The sequence below is a fragment of the Ictalurus punctatus genome, chromosome 10, assembly GCF_001660625.3.
Source record: "Ictalurus punctatus breed USDA103 chromosome 10, Coco_2.0, whole genome shotgun sequence".
Lineage (NCBI taxonomy): Eukaryota > Metazoa > Chordata > Actinopteri > Siluriformes > Ictaluridae > Ictalurus > Ictalurus punctatus.
Window position 1 is genome coordinate 11,273,914 of NC_030425.2, and position 27,501 is coordinate 11,301,414.

The following is a 27,501-nucleotide window of genomic DNA, read 5'->3' on the forward strand; positions in this document are numbered from 1 at the left end:
GTCCACCAGGACCCTGACCAGGATACAGTGCTTGCTGAAGATTAATGATTATATTTTGCCCACTATGAAATTACTCTTGTACTGACTGGAATAATGATCCTGCACTTAATTGAAATAAGAGTTAAGACTCATAGAATGTTAACAATAATGGTTTTATATGGTTGTTTAAATAATGACAAATAGTAGTCAAACAGAAGGAAACAGAAGCATTTCACTGAGGTCAAATTTTGTAGTTACACTTCAAGTAACTGAAAATACAGTATCCCACAATTTGATGTCTAATCATATTTACTTATAATTGTTGGTCATTCTGGCTGTCATAAATGGACAAGAACTGTGCTGGAATTATGACTGTACCAGCTCCGCACACAGTAAAGCTTTTTGTTTTTTTAAGTGTAAGGCTATCGTTAATATAGTTCCTGTCACTGTTCTGGGAGTATACACACGAGCCTTCATGAATCCAGGCTGTTCTGTCTGGTTGAATTACATACATGGTTTTAATTTGCTTAGTCGTCAAACCACAACTAAACTTGACCCAGTCAGGTACCTAATTCTTTCATACCCACGTTTGCCGTGAACGTAAAACACCCTATGGAAGTTGAAACAGAACTTACAGCTACATGCTACGGGAAATGTCGGGATGACGTTGCTTTTTTAAAAACATTAAAGCGTTAAAGAAAGTGTCTAGAGTGCTTCTAACAAAGAGTATGAAAGAGAAAGAATATGGCCCATTAGTAAAGCATGGCCAGTCTGAGATAAAAGTCTTTAAAGGAAGTGTTGTTTAGATGTCAAGTTCGGTGGGGAAATGAAAGAAAAATAAAAAAAACAAACATTGTTCTTCATTTTAACAGTACATTCATTTTAAAAGCTTGCCTTTTGTTCAAATTCTGCCTGTACTGCATATAGAATGCAATCAAGAATATAAAATACAGATCCTTCAAGTTACATGCTGTGTATCACACACTGCATATATTTGTGGAAAAGGAACCTGATCGAACCACATAGTTTGGGACATGGGTAAAAGATTGAACAAGCTGCAAAGGCTTAGGACAAAGAAATGTACAAAAAGAAAACTCGATTGTTTTCTGAGGTTGCCACGCATGATTGTTAAAAGTAGCCTTTTCGATAGCCAACATTTAACGTCATCTGTGGACGATGTAAAACTGACCGTGTGCAGAAGCCTGACGTTTTGGCGTCTCGAGTCTTGTCGAGACAGTTTCTTGTCCGGAACAACGAATTCTCTCCAGACTTATGACCGACCGTGAAGTGCATGTCCTCTTCCATCATGACCGACAACAACAAAGAAAATCCACTGACCAGCACATGAGTGAACAACATTAATATTAGACCTGTTTTTGTAAGTCAGTGAGTTTGCAGTCACAGAGTTCCTTATATATTCTTTTACGCACTTTAGGCATGTCCTCTTGTGTGAACTGCAATGGTTCTTTAAATGCCAGGCACTTGCAGTACTGCAGAAGAAAAAGGTAAACAGGAAGTGCATAAGTTCACAGAGAAAACAATTATCATGTTTTCTGAAGGGTACTTATATGACATGAGGGTAATACAGTGTTACATCAGCAGAGGGAAAAACAAGTTTCTACAAAAATGCTAGACGCTAATGCACATCGGGAGACAAGACAGCATTTTATTTATTTTTTAAAGAGGTACACGAAGTAAGAACTCAGTATGGCATGTACGTTACTTAATTACGAGCAAATCCTCTCTTCTTTTACAAACTTCATCTAGATAACGCTGGCGCAATGTGAAAGTACTGCTACCAGAAGCAAAAGTGCATCTTTCACCTTCCACATTTTATTTGGTCCGACTACTGCTTTAGCTGAAAAAGCAGAAACGCATGGTTTTCAGGTGTCTCCCATATCGTTGTAGTAAGGGTTCAAATATCCCAAATGCTACAATTAAAAGCATACACCTTACCTCCAGAACAAAAACTCCACAGTCATTATCATTCTTCTGTTGTGGAATACCCTGCGAAGAAAAAAAAAATACAATGAAAATATGGTATGACACTAAATCATATTAACAAGTACAGAACAGGATCTCACTATGCATATCCATCTTTGAATGTGATATAAATTACAAGTTCAACTGCTGGATTTTACATCCTTCTGCCCATCAAGCAGAAATGGATCAATACATCAATTTAGATTTTTTTTTTTTTTTTTTTAACTCAGCAGAATCTAGGAGATATGCAGGATTTATTCTGTAGCAAAAAGCCTACCAGCAAATGAGCAAAGAATAAAAATCAACCCCATTACAAATCTGTTAACAAGAACTACTAATGCAAAATTCAACACAATCAGATGTGCCGACTGACACAAACCTTGTTGACAGTCATCTTCCAGCCTTTTTGGAGAGCAGCGTGCTTCTTTTCTCATTCAGAAAATGATCACAAATTAAACAAATCCACTCCTGAGACTTCCTATGCCACCATTTGCTTGTTTGTTTTTGCTGCAGTGAACTGTAAAGCTAGAAATGGGGAAATTCACTTATACAGTATAGTCTTCTTGTACTAGACACTAACACATGTCCAGGTGTACAAAATTAAAATAAAGTAAATATCAAATTATATATATATATATATATATATATATATATATATATATATATATATATATATATATATATATATATATAAATTATAAAATGATAATAAAAAACTGTCTGCAAGTTTACCCACAAGGCTTATACATTTAAATAAATCAAATGGAACAGTTATCCTATCCTAAATTGCTTTTTCTATTTGTTAAAAAAAAAAAAGCTAATTTCCTGATCAATGATTTGTCGTTAAGACCATTGAAAGCTTAATATTTTGTCATTTGGGGCTTTTTTTCCCCCCAGGAGTGTACATTGCTAAATACATGTAAAATTTTACCGTATAGCACTACAGCACTTAATGTACATGAGATGAAAAGAGTTTCTGAATTACTGCAAACTTTTTGTTTTGTTAAGAAAATAACACAACAGTAAGGCAATTTAAACATCGCAAACATTTATTAATCAGTTTAGTGTTTTAGGAAGCTGGATAATTACTTTTCAAATTTATAATAATAGTAATAATAATAATCATAATAATAATTACAATAATAATAATAACAATAATAATAATAATAATAATAATAATAATAATAATAATAATAATAATAATAATAATAATAATAATAATAATATTGGTGCACGGTGGCTTAGTGGTTAGCACGTTCGCCTCACACCTCCAGGGTCGGGGGTTCGCTTCCTGACGCTGCCCTGTGTGTGCGGAGTTTGCATGTTCTCCCTGTGCTGCGGGGGTTTCCTCCGGGTACTCCGGCTTCTTCCCCTCAGTCCGAAAATATGCATGGTAGGCTGATTGGCAAGTCCTAAGTGTCTGTAGTGTATGAATGTGAATGTGTATGTGATTGTGCCCTGCGATGGATTGGCACCCAGTCCTGGGTGTACCCTGCCTTGTGCCCCATGCTCCCTGGGATCGGCTCCAGGTTCCCCGCGACCCTGTAGGATAAGCAGTATAGAAAATGGATAGATAGATGGATGTAATAATAATAACAATAACAATAATAATAATAATAATAATAATAATAATAATAATAATAATAAGGTGGTGCTTTACCCATAATAGTGAGATGTTTTCTCATAATAATGAGATTTGCTGATGCTGTATTTGACAAAGCTGGATCATTATGTGTATGTTTAGTTTTAGTTCTTATACTGTAGGTAACTGTGTGCAAAACGAGCCAGTGTTCCAGCACGGCTCTGTGCCAGAGTTTACATGGAGCTTTAGTGGATGAGTTATTATCATCTCCATCATGCTGCTGCCCTTGGGAGCTCCGTGATTGTGCTGGAAATGCACAGTGTGGGGATACCATCTGCGTATCTACCATTAGCTCACCAATTTAGCTCACAGCTACCAAGATAGTTGCATCAGTAATGTCAAAGACAAAAAAATATATATGAATACATATGAAATAGTGATTAACAGCATTTGTTTTGAATCGTTAAAACGCATGTAACGGACTCTATATTCAGTCATATTATGTGTCACGTGACAACACAGTCGCAAATTTGTGAATAAATTAAAGTTGATGAAAGAGAAACATTTATAATATGGAAATTCATTAGAAATAAAATAGTTAAAATAGAAATGTATACCCTTTGGGTCAATATAATGGTTACCATTTAATGGTTACAATTAGCCTAATGTTAGCTACACTACTGTCGAACTGCTTTTAATCGCATAATAAAATTCATAGCCTAATGTTATTTATCTTGCTAGCGAACTTGTAGGTTAGCCTAATAGCATGGATAACCCAATGTAAGTTTTTTTGCTGGCTAACCTGTCTACTGGTTTTAATCACATAATTATTATCCTAATGTTAGCTAGCCTTCTTAGCGAATTTGCATACAGATTAGCCTAATAGATTAGCTAACTTGTTTTCTTCTTTGCTAGCGAAATTCTCAAAAATCCCAAAGGTGTTCTCTTGGATTCAGATCCGGTGTCTGGGAAGAACACTGAACTCATTGTCATGTTCATGAAACCAGTTTGATGTGACTTTTGCATTATGACATGGTGCATTACCATGCTGGAAGTAGTCATTAGAAGATGGTCAATTGTGGCCATGAAGGGATTCACATGGTCAACAACAATACTCAAATAGACTGTGCATTCAAGCAATGATTGATTGGTATTAACAGACCCAAAGTGTGCCAAGAAATCATTCCCCACACCATTACACCACCTCCACCAGCCTGGACTGTTGACACAAGGCAGGTTGGGTCCATAGATCATAGATTCATGTTGTTGGTGGCAAATACTGACCCAACCATTTGTGTACTTCAGCAGAAATGGAGATTTCTCAGACCAGATTACGTTTTTCCAAACTTCAACTGTCCAGTTTTGGCGAGCCTGTAACCACTGCAGTCTCAGCTTTCTGTTCTTTGTCTGACAGAAGCAGAACCCGGCGTGGTCTTCTGCTGTTGTAGCCCAACCATCTTAAGGTTCGACTTGTTGTGCATGCTGAGATACTTTTCTGATCACCACAATCGTACAGAGTGATTATCTGAGTTACTGTAGCCTTTCTGTCAGCTCGAACCAGTCTGGCCATTCTCCGTTGATCTCTCTCATCAACAAGGTGTTTCCATCCACAGAACTGCCACTCACTGGATGTTTTTTTCTTTATTGTACCATTCTGAGTAAACTCTAGACCAGGGGTGTACAATCTTATCGCAAAGGACCTGTGTGGGTGCAGGTTTTCATTCCAAACGAGCAGAAGCCACACCTGAGTCTACTGAAAGCCAAGCTCAACTGATTAACAGGTGGAATCAGGTGTGGCTCCTGCTTGGTTGGAATGAAAGGATTGGACACCCCTGTTCTAGAGGCATGAAAATCCCAGATCAGTTATAGAAATACTCAAACCAGCCCATATGGCACCAACAATCATGCCACAGTAAAAATCACTGAGATCACATTTCTAAACATAATGTGAACATTATCTGGAGCTGCTATCCCATATATGCATGATTATATGTCTTGCACTGCTGCCACCTGATTGGCTGATTAAATACCTACATGAATGAGTAGTTATACAGGTATTACTAATAAAGTGCTCAATAAGTGTAGATCTGTAATTAACTTTTGTTTGGCTGAAAATAAATACAATGACATGCAGGATCTTCATAAAACAGATCGAATTTATACACTCAGTGTGTTTAAGTGAAATGGTGCACTATTAAATACAGCCACTAAATCTTGACTCAACATACATGAGAAATGAAGCTGTGAACTCTGCCAGTGAGAGCAAAGAAACAAATGTACAGTAAAGATGAAAAATCAACAGTTTCCCCTTTTGGTTTTACATTCATCTCAGTGTAAGATATTAATGTAAACATGCCCCAAATACAGTACATATATAACAGGTCAATTATACTGTACTATTGTCATCAGTGTAATACATCAACAGATATCAGTATGTAATATAAGTATTGTTATAGCATTATTCAGTGTTACATTAACACAGTGTATCCATGAGCAATAATTCCTAAAGCAAAACATTAGGTACATTCATTAATAACCATAAAGAGGGAGCAATACAACAGAAAATATACATGTATCGTAAGGTATTGTGTTTTCATGATAATATTATGGGTTACTGGTCACCATTTATGTTTCATAAAATTGTGGAATTCTTGAATAAAATGATAAATTATTAAATATTTAAATTAAAAGTAATTAATTTACTTAAGCTAACAAATTAAATAATAATAATAAATACATATTATATAATGGTACATGCTAATTAATAACACAGTGCTCCACAGTGGTCTAGAGTGATCTACTTCTGCCTCTTTAGGAATATCCGCCACTCAGGCCAACGCTCTCCTGCTGATCTGACACCACAGCTGAGAAAAGCAGGACTGTTATTAAATTGACTGATCCCAGGTCGATAGAGAGGTTCCTGGAGCCGATTTATTTCACTGCATCAGACAGCTGCCACTGGGGAGGAAGTCGTGAACGTATGTGACCACGGCTTTGGACAGATAGGTCATAGAGCCGTAGCTGCCGCTGGGGGCACTGTCATAGAAGTAGTTGCAGATTCCTGTGGCAGGATCTTTCTCCAGGAAAAACTCATTGGCCCCGCTAGATTTCTGCAAAAGGAATGCACTGGTTGACTTATAAGCCGAAGATGAAATGGGTATGTATGTACTACGGCAGCCCTAGGCAGCCATTATTGTTTTTTACTTCCTTGTTTTCTTGTGATCTTGATCCGGAAGTTAGAGTCACCCTGGCTCCCTTGACAAAAATTTAATAGGATTTTTCCATTGGTTTTTTTTTTTTTTGATTATTGCAGAAAATAAGCTCTATGACCAACAAAAGTTTATGATTCTTACACATTTTGTTCATCAAGATAATCTTCAGAAATGAACACAAATTTTATGAATTTTGACGCCTAAATACAATCGCCAGAAGTAAAAAGCTAAAGTTAAGCTATAAATGACTACCCCACGGTCACATGACTTCAACATCACCATCACTACACTTCCGACAACTCTTACAATCTTAATTTAAAAAAAAAACCCACTACAATTGGAAAATACTACAAGTTGGAAAATTTGAGTTGGAATAGTTTAACAAATGACAAATAAAACAGGAACTAAGTTTGCTATTATCGTGACTCAAAAAACATAAAAATTTCCATCTTGTTGACATGCTCTAGCATATTTTATGACATGCTTACTTTGCCAAGGCTCAAGTTATATAAAAAATAATAATAAATAAACACATTTAAAACAAGTAAGAAAAGATATTAAAGTTTAGGGATATCATTACCAACAGTGAAAATTAACTATAGACAAAAATGAATAGAAAAAGAATATGTGAGGAGAGAAAAACTGAGCCCTGAAAAGGTCTATAAAAGGAAATAGAATAAAAATACGTTTATAATCACATTGAGAAATGTTATTTTGATACTTTCAATACTAACTTCTTATCAAACACCTTTTATCAATTCGTGATAAATAAATCTTTAAATTTTTTTAATAAATCTTTACATTTTTCTTGTTGGTTTCAGGCAAACCCCTGAAAAGGTATGAAAACTTTGAACTTGCATATCTTTAAAAAGTCTGTAAGTGTAATACTTCTGCACTGTACCTGGTCCTGCAAGAACAGTTCATTTGCCATTTGAACAATCCGGTCGATGTGAATGATTCCACCGATGCTTGTGATCTCCATATCGGCCACTAGGGTGAGCACCATGATGGCCTCCACCAGCAGCTGCCGGTACTCGGGCTGAGGAACGTGGTTCAGCACAGACTCCACATGAACAGCAAACTTGATCTCGCCCTCTGTCATCTACAACACATGTACACATGGGCTTATAAACTTAAGCCTCATCTAGCAAACTTATCTTCATGTCAGTTATTAACAACATAAACAATATGGATGAAATATAACACACATTAAAAACTCAGTGGATCATGAAGTGTGTGCAGCTGTTTCCTGTACCTCACGGGTGGTAGAGGATGGCAGAACGTATCCTGCGATTGAGAGGCCGTGGCATTTCTGCAGGATCTTCCACACTTTCTGGTAGAAGCCCATGGGCACTCGATTAATAGCGCCATCCAGGCGGCGTCTCCTCAGCCACTGTCCCTGACGCTCTTCCCACTGCAGGTGTGAGTCTCCCGTACCTGTGGGTGACATGACGCCACTGGGGGTCGAAGGACTACTACACCTCTGCATCAGATAAATGTGGAAACACACAAATTAGTGTTTATCTGGGAAAAACAATTCAATAGGAAGGTCAAAGTAATGGTGACACCAGATGAAAATGGGCCATATTATGAAGCGAATAAATGCCCGTTTGAAAGCAACGCGAACACTCTTCTCACAAGTAAAATTGATTTTTGATCATTCAAGAGTTGGGGACCTTACAGAAGGGACTTTATTGACATAACTGTTGCTAGGGCTGGGCAATATGACAAAAATATCAGATCACAATACTTGAGGACATTTCTACGATACACGATGCGTATCACGATATATAATTTATCTGTTAACAAACTGTCTGCAAAACAGTAGTAAAATTGTGTGAGTTTGACAATAATTTTCATTGATGCCCTCAAAGAAAATTTTCATTTGTAATTATTAATTTATTGTATTTTTTAAATACATCGTCATACCAACAATATCTCAGAAAAGTGTATCACGCAATCATATCATCATCAGGATATTGATATTATATTGATCTATCGCAAAACCCTACTTGTTGCCTGGTGTTTCCATTCGTCAACCCACAGCATAAACAACAAACACTACTCTGTGTCAGACAAAGCTCATGCATATCATAAGCAGTAACAAACTGTAGCAGTTTGCTTTCCATGTCACTAATGTACGATAATAAGCATGAGGCATGACAGAAATGATTACCGTGGAACGGGGGGATGTGACATTACTGCCTGTGGAATAACCGCCAGTAAAGATCTATGAGACAAAAGCAGAATGATTGCCGATGGAATGATGAATCCCTGAATGTTGTAACATGAAAGCCCCTTCAACATCCAACATCTATCTGCAATGGACTCAACATTATTTTGCACAAAACTGTAAGACAAAGTGGTTAAAAAAACAGACATTTGGATTAGATGAGATACAATTCAAACATTCAGGAAAAGGAAGCAGGTGACCGAGGTGGGACCAAACAAATTATGTTTATGAACTGAGATAGGTAGTAAAGGTGGATCATGTTAAATAAATAATACTCAGCATGGTCTATACCAGGGGTTCTCAAACCATCTGTAAAATATATTCCATAAACCGCATCAGTGAAAATGATCCTTGTATGAATTATTTAAATACTCGTTATTTAAAATGTTTACAATATTATTGCTTTGTATCAGAGAAATCAAGGTTTTTAATCCTGAATTTCCACCAACAGAACACATTAGGCATAATCTGACATTATTTATAGGCTTAATTGTTTTTGTGTTATTGAGGTTTTAAAATGTCATTCAAATGACCAAACAAGCTACATAATATCTGTAAAAACTCAATAATAAATATAAAACTCTGCTAATGGTCGGTTGTGATTTCCTGTTATCCCAACTGAAAAAATATCAGAGACCCTGGACCCCACATTGAGAACCACTGGTCTATACTGGTTTTCAAACTCCAGTCTTAGATGGTGGCAATGAAGCATATGAATGTAATTAAGGATGGGGTTGGTGGATGGCAAACTCTGTAGTCTGAATGCCCATGCCCAGAATGAAACACTTTTACAAACTCAACCCACGCTGATTGGTCTGGAGTCATCCAGCTGCAAACAAATATTGTCAATGTCATTTCAAATTGAAGAAGCATAACATCCTTTACATATTTACCATTGTGTGTATATAATTAGCCTGAAAACAGGTTGTCTCCCCCTCACCTGTTTGATTTCACTCTTCAGCTTCCTGATACCTGTGCGTTCTGTTTTAGTGGCTCCTGTGTGTCCGAGCTCATGGATGGATATGGCTGGACTGGTGGCCATGGACACAGTGGGACGCACTTACACAGAATAAACAGAGAATAATAATAAGACATCATATTCACTTTCCACTTCGCCTTAATACGAAGAACCACTAACATTCTTTATATAGATCGGCAGTAATCAGACTCACCGCTCCTCTCCACTCCAAACTCTTTCCCACTCAAGATGTGATGAAGCAGATTTTTCATGTCTGATGGACTCAGGTTCATCAACCCTTCAGATGCCTCCTCGCCTAGCAGGAAGTATTAGTGTGATGACTTATTCAGAGTGTTTCATGTTTAAAAATAAATGCAAAGCAACAGGCAAACAAACAAACAAACATTTACCTAAACAAAAAAAAACAATTCAACCAACCAAACAAATTCACTCAAACATTCAATTAAACAAGCAAACAGTCAATCTGTTAAACAAAGAATGATTCAATCCTACTAATAAATTTTCAAACACTCAAACATTCAATCACATAAACATTCGATTAATAAAAAATTCAATCAAACAAAAATTCAAACAAACATTCAATCAAAGAAAGATGTAATCAAACAAACAAATGGCCTTTAAGGGCCCAACTGTGATTCCTACAGTAACAGCCCTGGATTTGAACTCATGACCTTTCAGTCTTTATTGCTGATCAGAACCATTACCTGAACACTGGAGACTACGAGCAAGCTCAGTGGCCATCACCTGCATGATAAGGCCTATCCTCAGACGCAGCATGTCTCCGAACAGATTCGGCTGGGAGCGCACATACATGGCTAGGTACACCATGATTTCCTGTATAAAGTACAGGAACGATGATTTACCAGCTAAAGACTCTTCTCTATTTTGATTGTCTTCTTTATGGACTACAAGAACAAAAAGGGTTCAAAAGCTATAAAATTGCTCAATCTATTTTTATGATCTTCAGTACAGAGTACTGAACAAGAATCATACTCTAAAGATTAATTTTTCGATTTTTATGGTCTCCTATAATGGGGTAAAGAAACAAGAGCAAGAATGTAAAGGGCCATAATTTCTTTTTTATGTCCATTATCGATTTTCTATTTTACAGAGCAAATGGGTTTTAAACGGAGAGTAAGAAATCTAAAGCAGAGATTTAATTTCTGGTATAGTGCATGCAAATATATTACATTTCATGACATATTAAAGAAAAAGTTTGAGAGAATTCCAATTTAGATAAATATATCCTGATACTGGTTCACTAGGTCACCAGCCAAAAAAGTCAATCTCACCCAAAACGTTTGTCAAACACCGAACATGTCTGGGCTTATCATTACATTTATAGTGAGTAGCTAATTATATACATTTATATGCTTCAGGTCTTAGCTTTACCTGGGTAAGTACAGCAATGCTTATATCCTGACCGCTGGCCTCATAGATCAAATTATTCAGTTCTTCAGGTGGGAGAGGACTAAAAGAAAGGATAAAAATAGCTTAATTAAATGGTAGAATAAGAAAAGAAAAACCTTAAGGCTAAGTATCTGTAATGATTTTTCAATGGCAAGATCGCATGAAGAAGCACACACTCACACAGTGATGACTTTCTCCCTTGGCTCTGGAGGAAGTCCCACTGTCAGCTGCTTTTGATGCGAGATCAGATCAGTACAAGCCTGAGGATGAAACATAGGCTAGTTGATGAAACATAGGCTAGGCAGTTGTTGTGTAATTGCGGAGACTCAGTTAACATATAAGATTTGGGCCCAACTAAATTTCATACCTCAGCCAAGACCTCTACCGTCTTCTTCAAGATGCCCGAGATGTACCGAATAAGTCCCCACTCTTTACACACTCCAGCTTTGACATAAAGCTCCTCAAGCAGAGCACGCACTGTGGCTCCCTTCTGTCCCGATATATTCACCATCCAGTCCGCACCTCTGAGCACCCCCATATACAGGCCATCAGAAAATCAGAGCGATTCATTTAATTAGCACAGAGCAATACTGATTAGGATGCTAATCATAATATAGTCAAGTCTAATTATAGAAACATGTCTGAATGCCTACTTCATAGCATAGAGGATATAAAGAATATCAGCCTGGTCCTGTAATGTGGGACATTCCTTCAGGTGATTTACGAGCGCAGCAAAGTCTGTGTTGCCTTGAGCATCATGGGGCAGGTGAAGGTCTGGAGCAGGAGCCTAGGCAAACATTTTCACATATCCAAATTTCATTAGTGAAACAAACTTCCAGAAATGTTTTACACAACTCTCTGTGATACTGAATTTTTGTTTAAGCCTAAAGTACTATTCGGAGGGGGATACATTTTCCAAGCTGTTCTGATCATGGAATCTTTACCAATATGCCAGTTCAGATAGAATATATGGTATATTAGTGGGGTTTACCTCTGATGGTCATTTTATAGAAGGTGTAATATGGAGTAATCTTTCTGAAAAGGATGGATTCACACAAGACTAAAATCCCAGCGAGACCCCATTAATAATTACCTGACCCCCACCTCTGCATTTAAAACTAGCTCACACTGGACATTTGTAGATTGTTGACCTCGGAATTCTGATTTCAAGTATTTTTGACTTGCCTTCTGGTGTTGTTGAGGAGTGTGGTGTTGAGGATGTGGGAGTTCCAGCAGGTTCAGAGACTTCCGGTGTTTGCTCATGATGGGGACCACAGGTAAATACATAGACACCTCTGTAAAGCACAAAAAAATGGTGTCTGAAACAATGGGAGGCATTAGGGAGAGAGCTTTATTTGAAATAAACCCTTCACAGAAGAGTTTACAGCATGTTCTGTCTTGTTATATTCACTCTGCTTTTTAATTAATGCAGAATCCCACTGAGAACACTTCTCAATTACAGGATATGAAAATCCAACTATACAGCAGGCAAGAGAATATAAATCTCATATTTAAAAGAAATTTTAATATGCTAAAAGCGATATCAGTGGAGAAACAATGGAGGGATAATGGTTTTGGTAGACAACATTTATGGCTTACTAGGCATGTTGCGGCCCTGAACCTGAGCCATGAGAGTTAGGATGTCCCTGGTGGTGTGCTCAGCACTGAAAACATGGTCCTGCCCCTTCTGGATGGGAGGGAGATACGACTTTGGGGCTGTGCTCTGCAGAAGGTGGGCGAAATACTGGTCGAGCTCATCTTTGGAATCTCCTTAAAAGGAAATGCAATAATAAAACGTCTCCAACCCTTTCTCTGGAGAGTGGGTTAGGGAAAAGCATCACTGGTGTTAACAGACACTTTGTCATATTTATAAGCAAGAGTAATCCATAAAACCTGCTAGTCCATAATAACACTTGCTAGTGGTAAGATCTTCATATGTTATTTTGAGTTGAGGATTTTTTTTCCACATAAATGAGATAACTATCAAAAAATTGGAGATAAATGAATTGTTGCCATATGGCAACAGCACGCAGTAAAGGGTTAAAAATATATCGCGGTCAGGTGCAAACAAAACTAATAACTGTGTAAGCAGGATAAAAGAAGTCCAGAGTAACATGAGGAACACTCTCGAGTCATATGAGGTACTGTAAGAGCCAGAATTCACAGATCGTGTGGACACTGCTTGTACCTTCATATGTACCTTCTGGTTTAGGCCACACCCACTTTGGGTTTAAATCTGAATACAGACACATACACCGATCAGCCATAACATTAAAACCTCTGAGAGGTGAAGTGAATAACATTAATTATCTCGTTACAATGTTCTCAAAAGTTGATGTGTTGGAAACAGATGAGATGAAAGGGGTGGCACCAGGATGCACTATGGGAAGAAGGCAAGCCGGAAGAGGCAGTGTGATGCTCTGGGCAATGTTCTGCTGAGAAACCTTGGGTCCTGGCATTCATATGAATGTTACTTTGACACGTACCACCTACCTAAACATTGATGCAGACCAAGTACACCCCTTCATGGCAGTGGTATTCCCTAATGGCAGTGGCCTCTTTCAGCAGGATAATGCACCCTGACACACTGCAAAAATTGTTTAAGGAACATGACAAAGCGTTCAAGGTGTTGACTTGGCTTCCAAATTCCCCAGATCTCAGTCCGATCAAGCATCAGTGGGATGTGCTAGTCAAACACGTCCGATCCATGGAGGCCCCACCTCGCTACTTATAGGACTTGGTGCCAGATACCACAGCACACTAGTTGGCAGGTTGTTTTAATGTTATGGCTGATTGATGTATATGAATATTTGGCACACTGAACTGATACAGATACAGATAGTGATAGACAATATTATGGACATGGGGGGAGGCCATTGCTCATCTCTCCTTATTTCTTGCAACCAAAGAAGTCTTTAGCTGGAAAAGGGGAGTAATTGAATGTAATGGAATGCAGACAAAAATAATTTTTAAAAAGTAATACGATGACATATACTACTATATATACATCAAAGCTCCATTTCCTCCCACTTTATTTTCGCAAGCAGTTTCTGCACCAGACATCAGAAATGAAAAGGGAAGTGAAATACCACTGCTGGAAAAACGATGAACTTTATCTTCATCGTCTTCACCTTCGCTGTAGTCATCCTCTTCATCTTCATCTTCAAGGTTCTCCTCTGAGTCAGCGTCCATGAAGCTGAGCTTGGTGTGGAATGAGGTAGTGAGGAATGTGGAGAGGTTTGCCATCTGAACTCTACAGGCCAGAGAGACAATGTGAAGCACTGTAATATTGTGGAATATGCAAATATACAATGGAAATGAGAATGCATGTGCACTATAGCACTATGTACTGACCTCACTCCTGCAAAATAGCCATCCTGAAGCTTTCTCAAAGTGGACAGGATGCAAGGATCTATGCTTTCACCGTCCTCCACTATAAGAACAGGAAAAACAACAATCTTACATTTTCATTTCAGGTGGACTTGAGGGTCACGTTTTAAAATCTGCATGTACTGTACGTGCATGTGTCTTGACTGTAATCTTATTTCACTATTACCCAGCATGCTTTGTGTAATCGGGAAAGTGAGAGTGGGTCTCCCGGTCATCCGCCAACAGGAAGAGAGGTAGGCCAACTCGGTCCTCAACATCTCCACTATCATCTGATTATCCAGAGCCAGGTAGAAATGATGTTGATCAATGAACTAAAGAGAAAGAGAAGAGAACAGATTTTTTCAAAATCAGTATTTACTGTTTTGTTTTTTTGTTTTTTTCTTGTTCCACTTTCAGCTATAAGCAGTCTAAGTGAGACATGCTGTCTGATGTACGGCTGCACAATTTATGGTAGTTGGTAGTCAAATAATTAAATTATGTGATTTAATTAATTGGTCCATGATAGTGTGAGCCAACATTAAATATTTGTTTCATTTTTCCATTGTCATGCATTAAAGAACAAGGTTCTACATCTGAAGGAGTGAAAACATATACAATATGACAAAAAAGACTACATCTTGTTGTTTTAAATTGATATAAAAATGATTTAGTTACTAAATTGGCCAAATAATTAATGAGTTAATAAATAATGGTGATTTCAATAATAAAATGAATTTATCCATCATTGAGCAGCCTGAGAGTGGATGGTAATAAAATATAACCATATCTCATGAAAAATCTGTAGCTTGAAAGCATTAGATATTGATCGTTACCTGCGGGGTAAAAGTGTAGGTACGATTCCTGATCTCATAGATCTTAGAAGTCCCTAGTACACCAATGTGTCGATACGGCCGCCCGGTCAAATTCAGCTTCCTACAGTTTCCTGTGCACATAAACTTTGCTTGAGTGAAGAGTTAGGTGTGTTGTGCATAATGTACATTTGCAGTCCTGGAATCTCATATATGTACATGCTGTAAATGCTTTGTATGCAAAAAACAGGTCTTGAAAAGTGAGGGTCGTTTCCCACACACGCGTTGGGGTGTATAAAGAAATACTTAACAGGAATTTGTGTGTATATTTGCAGCATTTCTGGAGACAGTACATATTAATGGCATTGATGATAAAACACGGACAAATAAGTGTGCTGAATCTTTACCCAGCTTGACATAGATGTGGCTCAGAATACGAGCTGACATGATTCGGATGGGCTGGACTTCAGACACAGTCTGCACCTCAACCCCACTATCCCTCAGCAGTGCCTGGATCTTCTCACTCTCTGCTACTACACTGACTGAAAAGAAAACACCGGTCTGGAGAACCTGTCTGTTTGAACATAACTGCAAATGTGTGCATTTGGATTTGGAATTTAGGTTTTTAAGTTTATCCCACTTATCAAATCATCAAACATGTTGTATGATTAACCACCAGTGTTTTGTTTACTTTGGACAACAACATCTGGTTTGAAGCCAGTGGAAAACCTTCTGTTTAGAGGATCTATCTCTCCAGGAGCAAGAAATCCCTGGTTGGAGAAATAAAGAAATATGCTTTTTTTTTTTAAACGCAGAATGTCGCATTTAAAAAAAATCTACATAGGATACAGGAGAGGACAGTTGTAAGGCAATATATACAGTATATACACTGTTGCAAGGCAATATATATGAGTCACATGAGCTGCTGTACCTCTACGAGCAGGCTGCTCAGAATGTACAGAGACTGTCCCCATAAGTGAGGCAGCTGGCCTGTGGCTACACGGTCCACACTGTGAGGGTTCCTGTACTCATCTTCAACCTAAAACAAAATAAACACACACCTTTTACAATAATAATAAATGTTTTTTTTAAATAAACCATACTGTTCAATCTACTATGTTTCAGAAATGGGTTCTCCAATTTGTAGGATATACCACGCTGTCTCAATTACACAGCATGCACACATAAAGGCGTACATAGAGAGAGAAAAGAAAATCCTATGCTTGCGCTTACATACACAAAAGCCATTTAGAAAATGATCTGAACTGAATTTGAGTCACACACTCTCACCTTGTCAGCAGGTACAGCGTAAAGCTCAGGCATCAGCCGGATGCCATGTTTAGCTCGGATCAAGACGCCCTCCAGGGCCTCCCTGTATTCCTGCACCTGATCAGTTACAATAATGTTAATAATGATCTCATGCTGCCACCTTGTGGACACAGACAATCATCACTCTAACACAGAGCTTCTCAACCTTTGTACCTAAAGCTAAAGGGGTCTGAAAAGTCACTATCTTGGCAACACTGGTCTGCACTGACAGCTAGTTAAAAGGCAGACTAAGCTCCGCCTCTCCCCAGCAAAAAGAAAATACAGAGGAAGAGGGAACGCAGGGTTTTTCATTTATGCACATTCTATTTGAAAAGCAATAAAATACACCGAGTACCCAAATGATGCCCTGTCCGTGTTTTTTTCTTAAAAACAATTTGCGCCCCCTTCCGAACCCTCCGCGCTCCTTGGTTGAAAACCACTGCTATAACATTAACTCGTGCCTAGGCATAGTCTCTGTTGTGAATATTCTTTCCATTGTTTGAGAATAGTGCTTTGAGGGATATTTTATTTATAACCACGCCCTGATTGATCCTTTTCCAGAACTTTGTCCCAGACTTGTTCTGATAGCTCTATGATCTTCATGATGCTGTTTGTTAAGATATGTTCTCTAACAGGATTATTTATACTAAGATCATGTGACACTTTAATTGCAAAACAGATTTACTCTATTCAACTGCGTTATGTGACTTCTGATGACAACTGGTTGCACCAGAACTAATCTACAGGTTGCACATCAATCATTGTTTACCTGTAAATGGAAGAAAACACCACAATTCCACATTAAAGGCCATGTTTCAAACTTTTTTGGCTGATAGACACATGTATAAGTCAAAGCAGACACAAATAGATACAAATCGAACACATGTGAAAATGCATTTTGGCTCACAATATCTCCATGTACGAATGCCACCCAAGTGAAAAGCACCTAAATGTGGTCAAAGGATGATGTGTATACCTGTACATGATCTCCACTGAAGACACCATCCAGTATGAGGTAAGTCCAAAAGACTGGCCATTCACATTCAATATTCTCAAACAGCTTCAGTTCTGCTGGGTCATAATGAAGCCGAGAAGGATCCTGTTAACGCAGTGTGAAAACATGGCATCAACATATGACCAACATTCGATTTTAACACAGACACAAAACCAAGAGAGACACTTTCCTGAATAATCCGTGGAAAAGATGATATTTACATGTACAGTATATACAGTATGCTTCTATATGCTATGTTAATATGCTACTGGTTGGCATGTCTCTGACTCTCGACCTTACCACGATCTTATAATGGTTAAGAGATCTAAATTCTTATGCTTACCTCTTTTGGGGTCTTGTAGCCATCTCTAATAAACCGACAGCACCCGTAACGTCCCTACATTTTGTTGAATCACAGTTTAAAATGTGTTAGATTCAAGGACATTTACTTATTATTTACACTCAGCTTGTTTAACACTAAGGACAGGTTACATCTTCAGCTTGCCAGAATCCAAATATGAAAATTCATACATGACATTTTACATAACAAAATGTCATTCAATCAATCTTTAAATCATCGCATGCAGAATAATATACATTAGGGATCTGTATATAGCTGACATGATATCTTTGTCTTATTTGTGGAACTCCAATGTAAAACCTCATAACCTCACCAAATTTATTTTACAAGATATTTACAAGTTTGAGATTTTGTGAGGTCTCATCTACACAAATTTTAAAGTCAAGTCAAGTCAAATGGCTTTTTATTGTCTGATCAGTCCTGTGAGGATGTGCACTGATAGAGAAGCGTTCCCATTGGCTGCAGCCTGTACGTATTATGGCCAATCACGAAAGTCAACATTGCTCAACCACACAGAGAAGATCCCAGCTACACTTAGGTGTGGAACTCGCTTTCGTAGGCTTTTGAGTGAATAAAAGATAGAAACCCTCTTCATTTCCCTTGAAATTCAAGTCAAGCCAAATGGCTTTTATTATCATTTCAACCATATACAACTGGTACAGTACACAATGACGCGAAACAAGGTTCCTCCAGGACCATGGTGCTACATAAAACACCACAGTAACCACACATTCAGATCATCAATACACAAAGAACATTTAAAAAATATTGTATGTAATTCCATCCATCCATCCATCTTCTACCGCTTACTCCTTCTTCAAGGTCGCGGGGAACCTGGAGCCTATCCCAGGAAGCATCGGGCAAAGGCGGGGTACACCCTGGACAGGGTGCCAGTCCATCGCAGGGCACAATCACACACCCATTCATACACTACGGACACTTTGGACATGCCAATCAGCCTACCATGCATGTCTTTGGACTGGGGGAGGAAACCGGAGTACCCGGAGGAAACCAGCACGGGGAGAACACACAAACTCCACACACACGGTCCCGGCGGGAATTGAACCCCGGACCCTGGAGGTGTGAGGCGAACGGGCTAACCACTGCGTCCCTGTATGTAATTCTTTTAATTCAATTTTTTTTCTTTCCTGTGTTTATCCTGATGTTACTTATTTTATTTTGATTTATTATAGTACATCTGTTGTATTGTATGGAGATAAAACAGAGAACAGAAAGGCTGTGTACCTGCAGCTTGGAGATGATCTCACCCTTGGTGATGTTGACCAGGTCAGCGTCCTCAACTGCAAAAGCAGGGAAGGAGATAACTGAGAGCAGACCAGCATCGATCTCCTTAGATGTAGAAGCTCGTGGCAGCATGGAGCACAGGATTGACTGCAATCATATGATCATTTATGAATGATATAATAGTGCTAAGTTAAAACAAAAGCATCTCTTCCACGTGAGAGTTTATTTATTGAGCATGATCTATACTGTATCTGCTACCCCCGATGCACCAAATGACAGAAAGTTCATTCCAAAAGTTCAGTGTATTACCTGGCAATGCTCCACTTCATCTGGTAGAACATGGATCACAGATTTGGGGCCTCCATGAGCTCCAAACAGGTCAAGTTCATCAATGGCCTCTAGAGCAGCCTAAAAACACATTAAACATATAAAACAAAACTGATGTCTGATATTGTGATAAATTAAATCCCAATGAAATTTTAGGTATACGAATACATATCATTCCCCTTTTTTCTGTTAGAATTACATTTTTGTAAAATATAACATTTTTATTATTATTTTTGTAAAATATTGACCATTGTTGATACCAATGACACCAATAGTTTTTATTCCTCCACCACTAGGGGGTGGCATTGGCATCGAGTTCTACTTGTTTTTTTTTTTAATGCAGCTCTATATACAGTATGGCTCTCTGGCAGAAGCTAAATATTGGGATATACTGTATATGGTGTATCATGCTATTTGACACATCCGCATACATCATGTAACAAATAAAACAAGATAGAGTGTGCTGATATAGGAAACTAATTAATGACGGGGTGCTGGGAAACGACTGCACCAGGTCATATAATATCGTCCATGATATACTGGTACAATTTCACCCCATGATAAGAATCTGTCATCCTGCGATATTGACACTGATATAGTTGATGATGTGTTTACGTGCCGTAACATGGGCATCTCACGTGGAGAACAAGAATAAGCATGGTGGAAGGCGGAGTTCCAACCCTAGACGCGGAAGAAGAATTAATGCCCAAAAAAGGGGCTTCCTCTGTAATATGGAAGTGGTTCGTATACAACATTTCCACTTGTTTTTACTGGGGTTAAATTATGAATCCTGCAAGTATTGGTGTTTGCATTTTCATTGGAATATTAATTTGTGAATAAAATTCATATTCTATTTTCTGCCTACTGTGCATTTATATATATATATATATATATATATATTATATATATATATATATATATATATATATATATATATATATATATATATCTCCATCCATCCATCCATCCATCTTCTTTACCACTTATCCTTCCTTCACGGTCACGGGGGAAACCTGGAGCCTATCCCAGGGAGCATCGGGCACAAGGCAGGATGTAAGGTGTAAAGTGACCCAAGTGTAAAGTGACCCAACATCCAGGTTAATTTAGGTTCGTGTTCATTATTTCAACTAATTGTGTGATTTCTAGTTGCATTAATGTTTCACATTGATGAACTGCTCAGTATTGTGAGGATTATCAAATGCACCTTAGCAGACCTCGCTTCACCCTTCCTACCTTTGCCATACCCACAGAGCTTCCATTTAATTCAGCAATCCCCTGGTTTGTCTTGTCTCCTCTCTCCCACATGCCATAATCCTACCGACACACAAACAATGCTGTTATCCACCCGAGTGACTGAAAAGTAGAATGTGTTTAAGAGTCCCACTTACAGCAACTTTATAAGCAGCCTCAATGTAGAACACCAAGTTCTGTATAAAAGCCACCTCATCCAGGTTCGATATGATACACAGACCTGGAACAGAGATAAAATCCTTTATTAATGTGTACTAATAGGAGACAAGAAACAACAGAAACAATGAGGACTCGATTAAAACTTTGTTTAAAGACCAGTGATGACCTTGTAAGTCTACAATTTATTTAAATGTTTCCCTAGACAGTTTTAAATTTTAAAAGTCAGGAACTGGACCTTACAGCCAAGGTCAAATGACAACAAATTATATGCAATTAAAAATGGAAAATTTATTTCTAGTTAGAAAATTTACTCGAAATCATCAAAAAGCTTGGATTAATTTTAGTATTAGGATTAATACGATATATGACAAGAAACAAATTATCTATTAATCTTCTAATTATAACACATTTTATTAACATTTACTGGTTTAGCCCAAGCCTCTAATTATACAGTATAAAGGACAACTGGTGCAATTGTAACGTGCAGGTTTCCTCAAGATGCACGCAAACAACTTTGCGACTTCATTACATGCACATACTTCACTTCTTCTCTGTCTGGAAAAACAACAACCAGGAAATACGTGCAGTTGTGCAGCATCCTATGCTAACTGTTTTCAACTGTTGTGCAAGCTACTTCTGTTTGCAAGACGGTGAGAAAGCACTGAGCCTACCTGCAGGAGAATTCTAACACCTGTTATAATTATGCAGAATCTTTTTTCAGAGGCTTTCAGACTGTTAAAAGCAGCAAAAGCTGGCAGCACTGTGACCCAAAAAAAGAAAAAGAAAAAAAAAAAAGACACGCACACTAATTTCCACCCATTTGAGAAATAACTGCAATAGATTCAGAGCACATAAGGACCTTATGCTATTCGGACTCCCCATTATCAGAATACTAGTCCACTTTCAGGTCATCTAAACTTTTTCACTTTTTAAGTCGCTACCCATCGCTTTTGGAATCAATTGCCATTGGACAGCCGCCTTGCACCTTCTACTATCATGTCTAAAAAAGAGGCTGAACACGTATCTTTTCTCCCAGGCGTTTTAATCTACTTTTAGTATTGTTTTATTGTCGGTTTTATTCTGATTTTCTATTAAACTTTTTCTTACTCTTTTCAGCTTTGCTGCGTTTAAATGTGCTATATAAATAAATCTTACTTACTTACTTGATACGCATCATCATACTTCCCAATTTTTTTTATTAGCTCATTGCGAAGTCTTGCCTTCTTTCTGATTGCATTTCTGAGCCTCTATAATCTGTCTTTTTTGTTGGTTTATTTCTGATACTTCTGGATTATTTACACCCTTTGCCAATCCCTGTTATTCTGACAGGCCATTTGGTTTTGACCCTTTTGTCTGCCTTTAAAATGTTGAACATTTAAAATAAACTCTGCACTTGAATCCTACCTTTCTCAGATTATACAGCTGGTTATCAAGCTTATTATGATACCAAGCTTAGTATTAAAGTACCACAACTGTTGTAAATTAGCACTGTAGACAATCCCTTCCTTGTACTTTCTCGTTGCTTTAAATGTGAATATTCTCTATTCATGGGTCTACATTCATTCTACAGTTGAGGGCAAATATTTGCATTCTTAAGTATAAATTCAATGTCGTTCTCTTCTACATTTTGTGCTATTAGTATACAAACTTTTGCACTCAACTTTAACTACATATCTATATTAAATTAATAAAATGAACACATTTTTCATCTGGCTATAAAAAGCTTGTAGAATGTAGCTTTGTGCTCACCGGAAGCCGTCATCTGTGCCAGCATCAGCAGATACAATGACGTGGCATCTACCTGCAAGTGCCCCCACTGGTCATCTCCAACCACCAACGCACAAGTGGATGTGTCGTACTTGGCATGCAGGCAGTCCTTGGTGCTCTGTGTGTGTTTAAACTTCTCCACCTTTTCCATCTGCCATGCCCACATGACTATGTTATGTTCTCATGTAAGAAAGTAATCACCACAGACGTAATGGGTCTTCTCAACCTTACCTGCCTCATCATACACTGCAGCAGTCCTTGCATCAGCTTGACCACAGTCTGTGGAATAAACAAACATGGTTAAAGGAGCAGTTTGTTATCTTTACAGCCCTGCGAGGTAAAGTGCCATTGAAATAAAAACACTGACAAGGATTCCACTTTTCCCCCAACAAGCCTAACCCCCTCTATGCAAAACATATGGCTTGTGAGTTGCCTTTTGAAGAAAAGGAGCACAGTCTAAGTGCACAGTCTAAGGAGCACAGAAAAAATGTAAATAAAAGACTTAAATCAATAAACTAGACAGATGTATTACCTAAAAATAAGGTTAACAAAAGTTTGCACTACTAAATTATATTACATAGTCCTGGACCATGCAGTGAAAATTATATGACAAACAATATCATATCAATATTATTATAAATATCATTATCAATATCAATATCATATCACAATATTAGAAGACATTTCTACAATTCATGATATGTGTTACAATATATAATATTACAATATGATTCAGTCACCTGTTCAAGCTCATAGGCCTTGGCCTTATCCTCATCACGGTCTGCATTCTTGCGATAGGCCATTCCCAGACCCCACACTGCCAGAATGCTGTAAACGTTGTCCCTGACCCAGGCATCTTTCTGCTGTGCACTGGCCGGGAGCAAACCTGTCACTGGATTCTACACAACACATACACATGTTACTCCTGACTCACCAAGATGCAGCCAGTAGTAAACAGAACTTCTAAAATTAGCCAGATTTTTTAATAGGAATGAACGGAAACCCCATGTGGGGGGACAGTGGCTAAGTGGTTAACCCTAAGTCCCGCCTCCACCCTGTTTGAAGGAAGTTTGCATGTTCTCCTAGTGCTTTGGGGGTTTCCTCCAGGTACTCCGGTTTCCTCCCCCAGTCCAAAGACATGCATTGTAGGATGAATGGCATGCCCAAATTGTCCATAGTGTGTGAATGGGTGTGTGAATGGGTGCGTGATTGGTTGGCACCCCATCCAGGGTGTCCCCCACCTTCCCTGGGATAGGCTCCAGGTTCCCCGCGACCCTGTGTAGGACACGCGGCACAGAAAACGGATGGATGGAAACCCCAGGTGTGAACAGATATGGCATGGTTAATAACTGACTTGCATTATTTTGCTCAAAAAAGTTTTCCCTGTGAATTCACGGCTTCATCAAATCACCGACAATAACACTTAACTGAAACAGGATGCGCAAAGCCCGCTATAAAACACTATTAGGGCTCGTTTGCATTTCGTAGCCCTCTATGATTCTGTATCACAAAGGTCAGTATGTCAATAACAAATTATATACTGTGCAACCATATATCACGGATACTTTTGAAGATGTTTCACAAGATAACTTTGAAATAAAGCTGGCATGAAGGATGCACTAATTATGCAGAAAAGGTAGAAATGTTGATAAAGCTGTGCTGTTCTGTAGTTGTTTATGGTATGTGACGTTAACCCATCTTAACATTTGCACTGATCTGTGGGTAAAACTTATTATCAAACCAGCACAAAAAAATATTTTATAACACAAATCGGCACAAATTGAATGTGTTTGAATCATTTCTTTTTAAATGGAGTCCTCAGAGTAAGTGTACCCCTCCGTTTGTCCAGCCTTAAAGACAAAGTCCACCCTGAACAATCTGTATACGAATCTTTATAATTAGCATCTGATCTTCTATCTTCTAACGAGTTGACGTTTTTATTTTTTTTTAGCTTAAAACCTTTCATTGAAATGTTAGTCTATTTTTACTTTGCTTAACATTTTCCTACATACCTACAATCCTGTCTGACTACCTGCTGATGGTGTCTGTGGGATTTAGCCCTTGCTTCATCTCTACCTAAGGAGAGCGATGCAGCAGCGCTTTAGTCCTTTAGTCTATCCAGCTCTCTCACATTCTCATCTGTACTGCACACTCGCTCTGCTCAAGCAGATCAATTTCCAAAGCAAGCCCGGCCAAGTCTCTCCAGCATATAGCAGCATTGCATTCTGGAAACTTGACTCCAGTGTTTGCTGTGTGCTGTCTACATCGCATTTCTCATTACGAGACATTGAGCACTGTTGGGAAACGGTGACCGAGAATAGAAACTCTTACTGTTTTGTTTTTAGGAGCACTCACACAGCGAAACCTGACTGTTATTCCTTATGTTTGAAATTGCTGAATGTTTTTTTTTCTTCACCCTGTAACATGAGTGCAACACAACTGCTAACTTCTCATCAAAACACCAACCAACAAATTCACTACAGATGACAAACACATCACAAACATTGCAATTTAAATTGGTTTCAGCATGAAGATTTCCTCTGAGGTTCAAGGAAGAAACATAGCAGATGGTTTGCTTCCAAGTTTATTTGTTTTTAAATAGAGCTTTTAACTGAAGGTATTAGATCAAAGGTTCTCTACCTATAGTAATTAAAGCCCCCCCCAAGCCTCCCCTATCATGTGGGTATAATAATTATCTATTCTATATCAAATTTATCTAGATAGATAGATAGATAGATAGATAGATAGATAGATACATGAATTATTAAAAATGTAGACTAGAACTACTTTGAACAAGAGAACTAGGCTGTAATAACGTGGACTATTTTAAATGTAAAACGTGTTGTATTACATTCGTCTTGAGTTCTAAAAACATTCACATATGAATGATGTAAATTAGGACGAAGGGAGCATCTCGTTATCCATGGCAGTGTTAAATCTCCGGCTCTCAGCCTCTCAGTGAACAGAGCAGATGCAGAGAGAGGTGTGAGTGCAGCGGGAAAGCAAGACCTCGTGCTTGCAGGACAGTACTGGTGATATTTGGAAAGTTTCTAAGGTTTGTCCAAAAAGTCGCTAAAGGGATCTGAAAAGTCGTTAAGTTGGCAACACTGGTCTGCACTGGCAGCTAGATAAAAGGCAGACTAAGCTCCGCCTCTCCCCAGCAAAAAGAAAATACTGAGGGAGAGGGAATGAGGGTTTTTCAATTTATGCACATTCTATTTGAAAAGCAATAAAATACACCGGGAGGACCCAAATGATGCCCTGTCTGTGTTTATTTCTTAAAAACTATTTGCCCCCCCTATGTTTTTTGGACTGAATATTACTCTGAAACACAAACCGCTCTGCTCTCTAGTGGAATTTCTGTGGCTTAGTTAACGTAACTCTGCTCCTCAGTTACTCACCAGAAGGTGACCTTTGTCCGGGCACTGTTTATTTTTGGCTCATTATCAGCATATAATAATAATAATAATAATAATAATAATAATAATAATAATAATAATAATGTTCTGTTAAATCTGTACGTTTTCATGCAGTTACAGAAATCATTCCAGCTCCACTAGTTGCTTAAACCGTTCTATTTAAACGGGAGTTCATAAGAGTTAGACTAGGCCCGGTATAAACAGGATTATAAACAGGTATAAACAGGATTAAAGTAAACTTGCCTGATAGCACAGGATGGTCTCATGGACAAGTCTCGCGAACGCATCCAGTCGCACTCCTGAATTACTCCGACTCCGCATCTCGACTTCTTTCCGCCTGCTCCGATCATCCGAGCAATAAACCCTAGTAAACTTCTGGTTAAAATACGACTTTCTGTCTCTCTGGAGAGGACGTCGGAGCAGATCTGTTTTACTTGACCTGCTACTTCATTGATGATGATCCTCTAGCTGCAAACGGTCAGGCATGCCAGGAATGAAGGCGAGCAAAACAAGCATCACCTCCTTAAAGAGGACACTGTCATCTCTTTTTGCCAGGCTCTCAGAACAAAACTGACGGATGTGCACCAATCCGATTAATACCCAGTCCTCAACATATCGGCTTTTTGCAGTTATTGACACCGCCGGTGAAGATGTTTCTAGGCCAAATGACAGTTTTGACAGGGACTCTTACAGTGAAGTATGAAGGAAAAACCCGGAAGTGTCGGGGTTTTTTTTTAAAATTGTTGTTGTTTTATCATTTATCAATCTGAAAACGCGTTTTAACTCTATACGTCTGATTTTTAACACTAGGACAAATTTAATTATGAACAAATCTAAAATATGTTTGAAATTAACAGCTTTTTGTGTATTTGTGGATGTGCCCGATACCTTCACTTCCGGTTAAAAATTAAAGTGGGGCGGGAGGGGAAACCGCAATGAAATCAAGAGGATTATTAAGAAGAGGTTGAAGTTACCCATAGACAGTGGAGCATGTTTTATTTCAGTGCATTAGATATAATAATGAAAGGTTAAAAAATCAAATCAAGTCATTGGGTAGAAATAGTTTGTCACTTCAGAGTTTATTAAGAAATTCCCTCCAAGTTTCCAAGAGATT

At 38.2% G+C, this 27,501-nt stretch overlaps 1 protein-coding gene and 1 long non-coding RNA gene across 6 annotated transcripts; both read right to left on the reverse strand.

The window, feature by feature from the left end:
- Nucleotides 1–133: 133 nt before the first annotated feature.
- LOC128633721 (uncharacterized) lies at nt 134–2,401 on the reverse strand. Its single transcript, XR_008397107.1, has 3 exons — nt 2,342–2,401; nt 1,936–1,986; nt 134–1,469 (listed from the first exon to the last, which is right to left on the reverse strand). It is a non-coding gene; the product is annotated as an uncharacterized LOC128633721 (long non-coding RNA).
- A 3,281-nt stretch (nt 2,402–5,682) lies between these two features.
- On the reverse strand, nt 5,683–27,090 carry LOC108261814 (phosphorylase b kinase regulatory subunit alpha, liver isoform). Of its 5 annotated transcripts, none has more exons than XM_053683331.1 (32): nt 26,631–27,090; nt 23,709–23,867; nt 23,200–23,247; nt 22,951–23,119; nt 21,180–21,262; nt 21,025–21,105; nt 19,774–19,872; nt 19,465–19,611; nt 18,202–18,255; nt 17,841–17,963; nt 16,847–16,942; nt 16,488–16,595; nt 16,248–16,326; nt 15,964–16,098; nt 15,581–15,690; nt 14,935–15,079; nt 14,733–14,811; nt 14,510–14,631; nt 12,978–13,145; nt 12,564–12,673; nt 12,032–12,165; nt 11,746–11,902; nt 11,559–11,638; nt 11,361–11,439; nt 10,673–10,802; nt 10,162–10,263; nt 9,930–10,048; nt 9,795–9,818; nt 8,933–8,986; nt 8,012–8,239; nt 7,658–7,858; nt 5,683–6,654 (listed from the first exon to the last, which is right to left on the reverse strand). In XM_053683331.1, the coding sequence occupies exons 1-32, from the start codon at nt 26,706–26,708 to the stop codon at nt 6,481–6,483; spliced, it is 3,675 nt and encodes a 1,224-aa protein (XP_053539306.1). In that variant the 5' UTR covers nt 26,709–27,090; the 3' UTR covers nt 5,683–6,480. The 5 variants fall into 5 exon arrangements, with proteins under 5 accessions (XP_053539306.1, XP_053539305.1, XP_053539303.1 ...); XM_053683330.1 differs by having other exon boundaries at nt 12,978–13,148; XM_053683328.1 differs by having other exon boundaries at nt 14,468–14,631.
- Between the last annotated feature and the right edge of the window lie 411 nt (nt 27,091–27,501).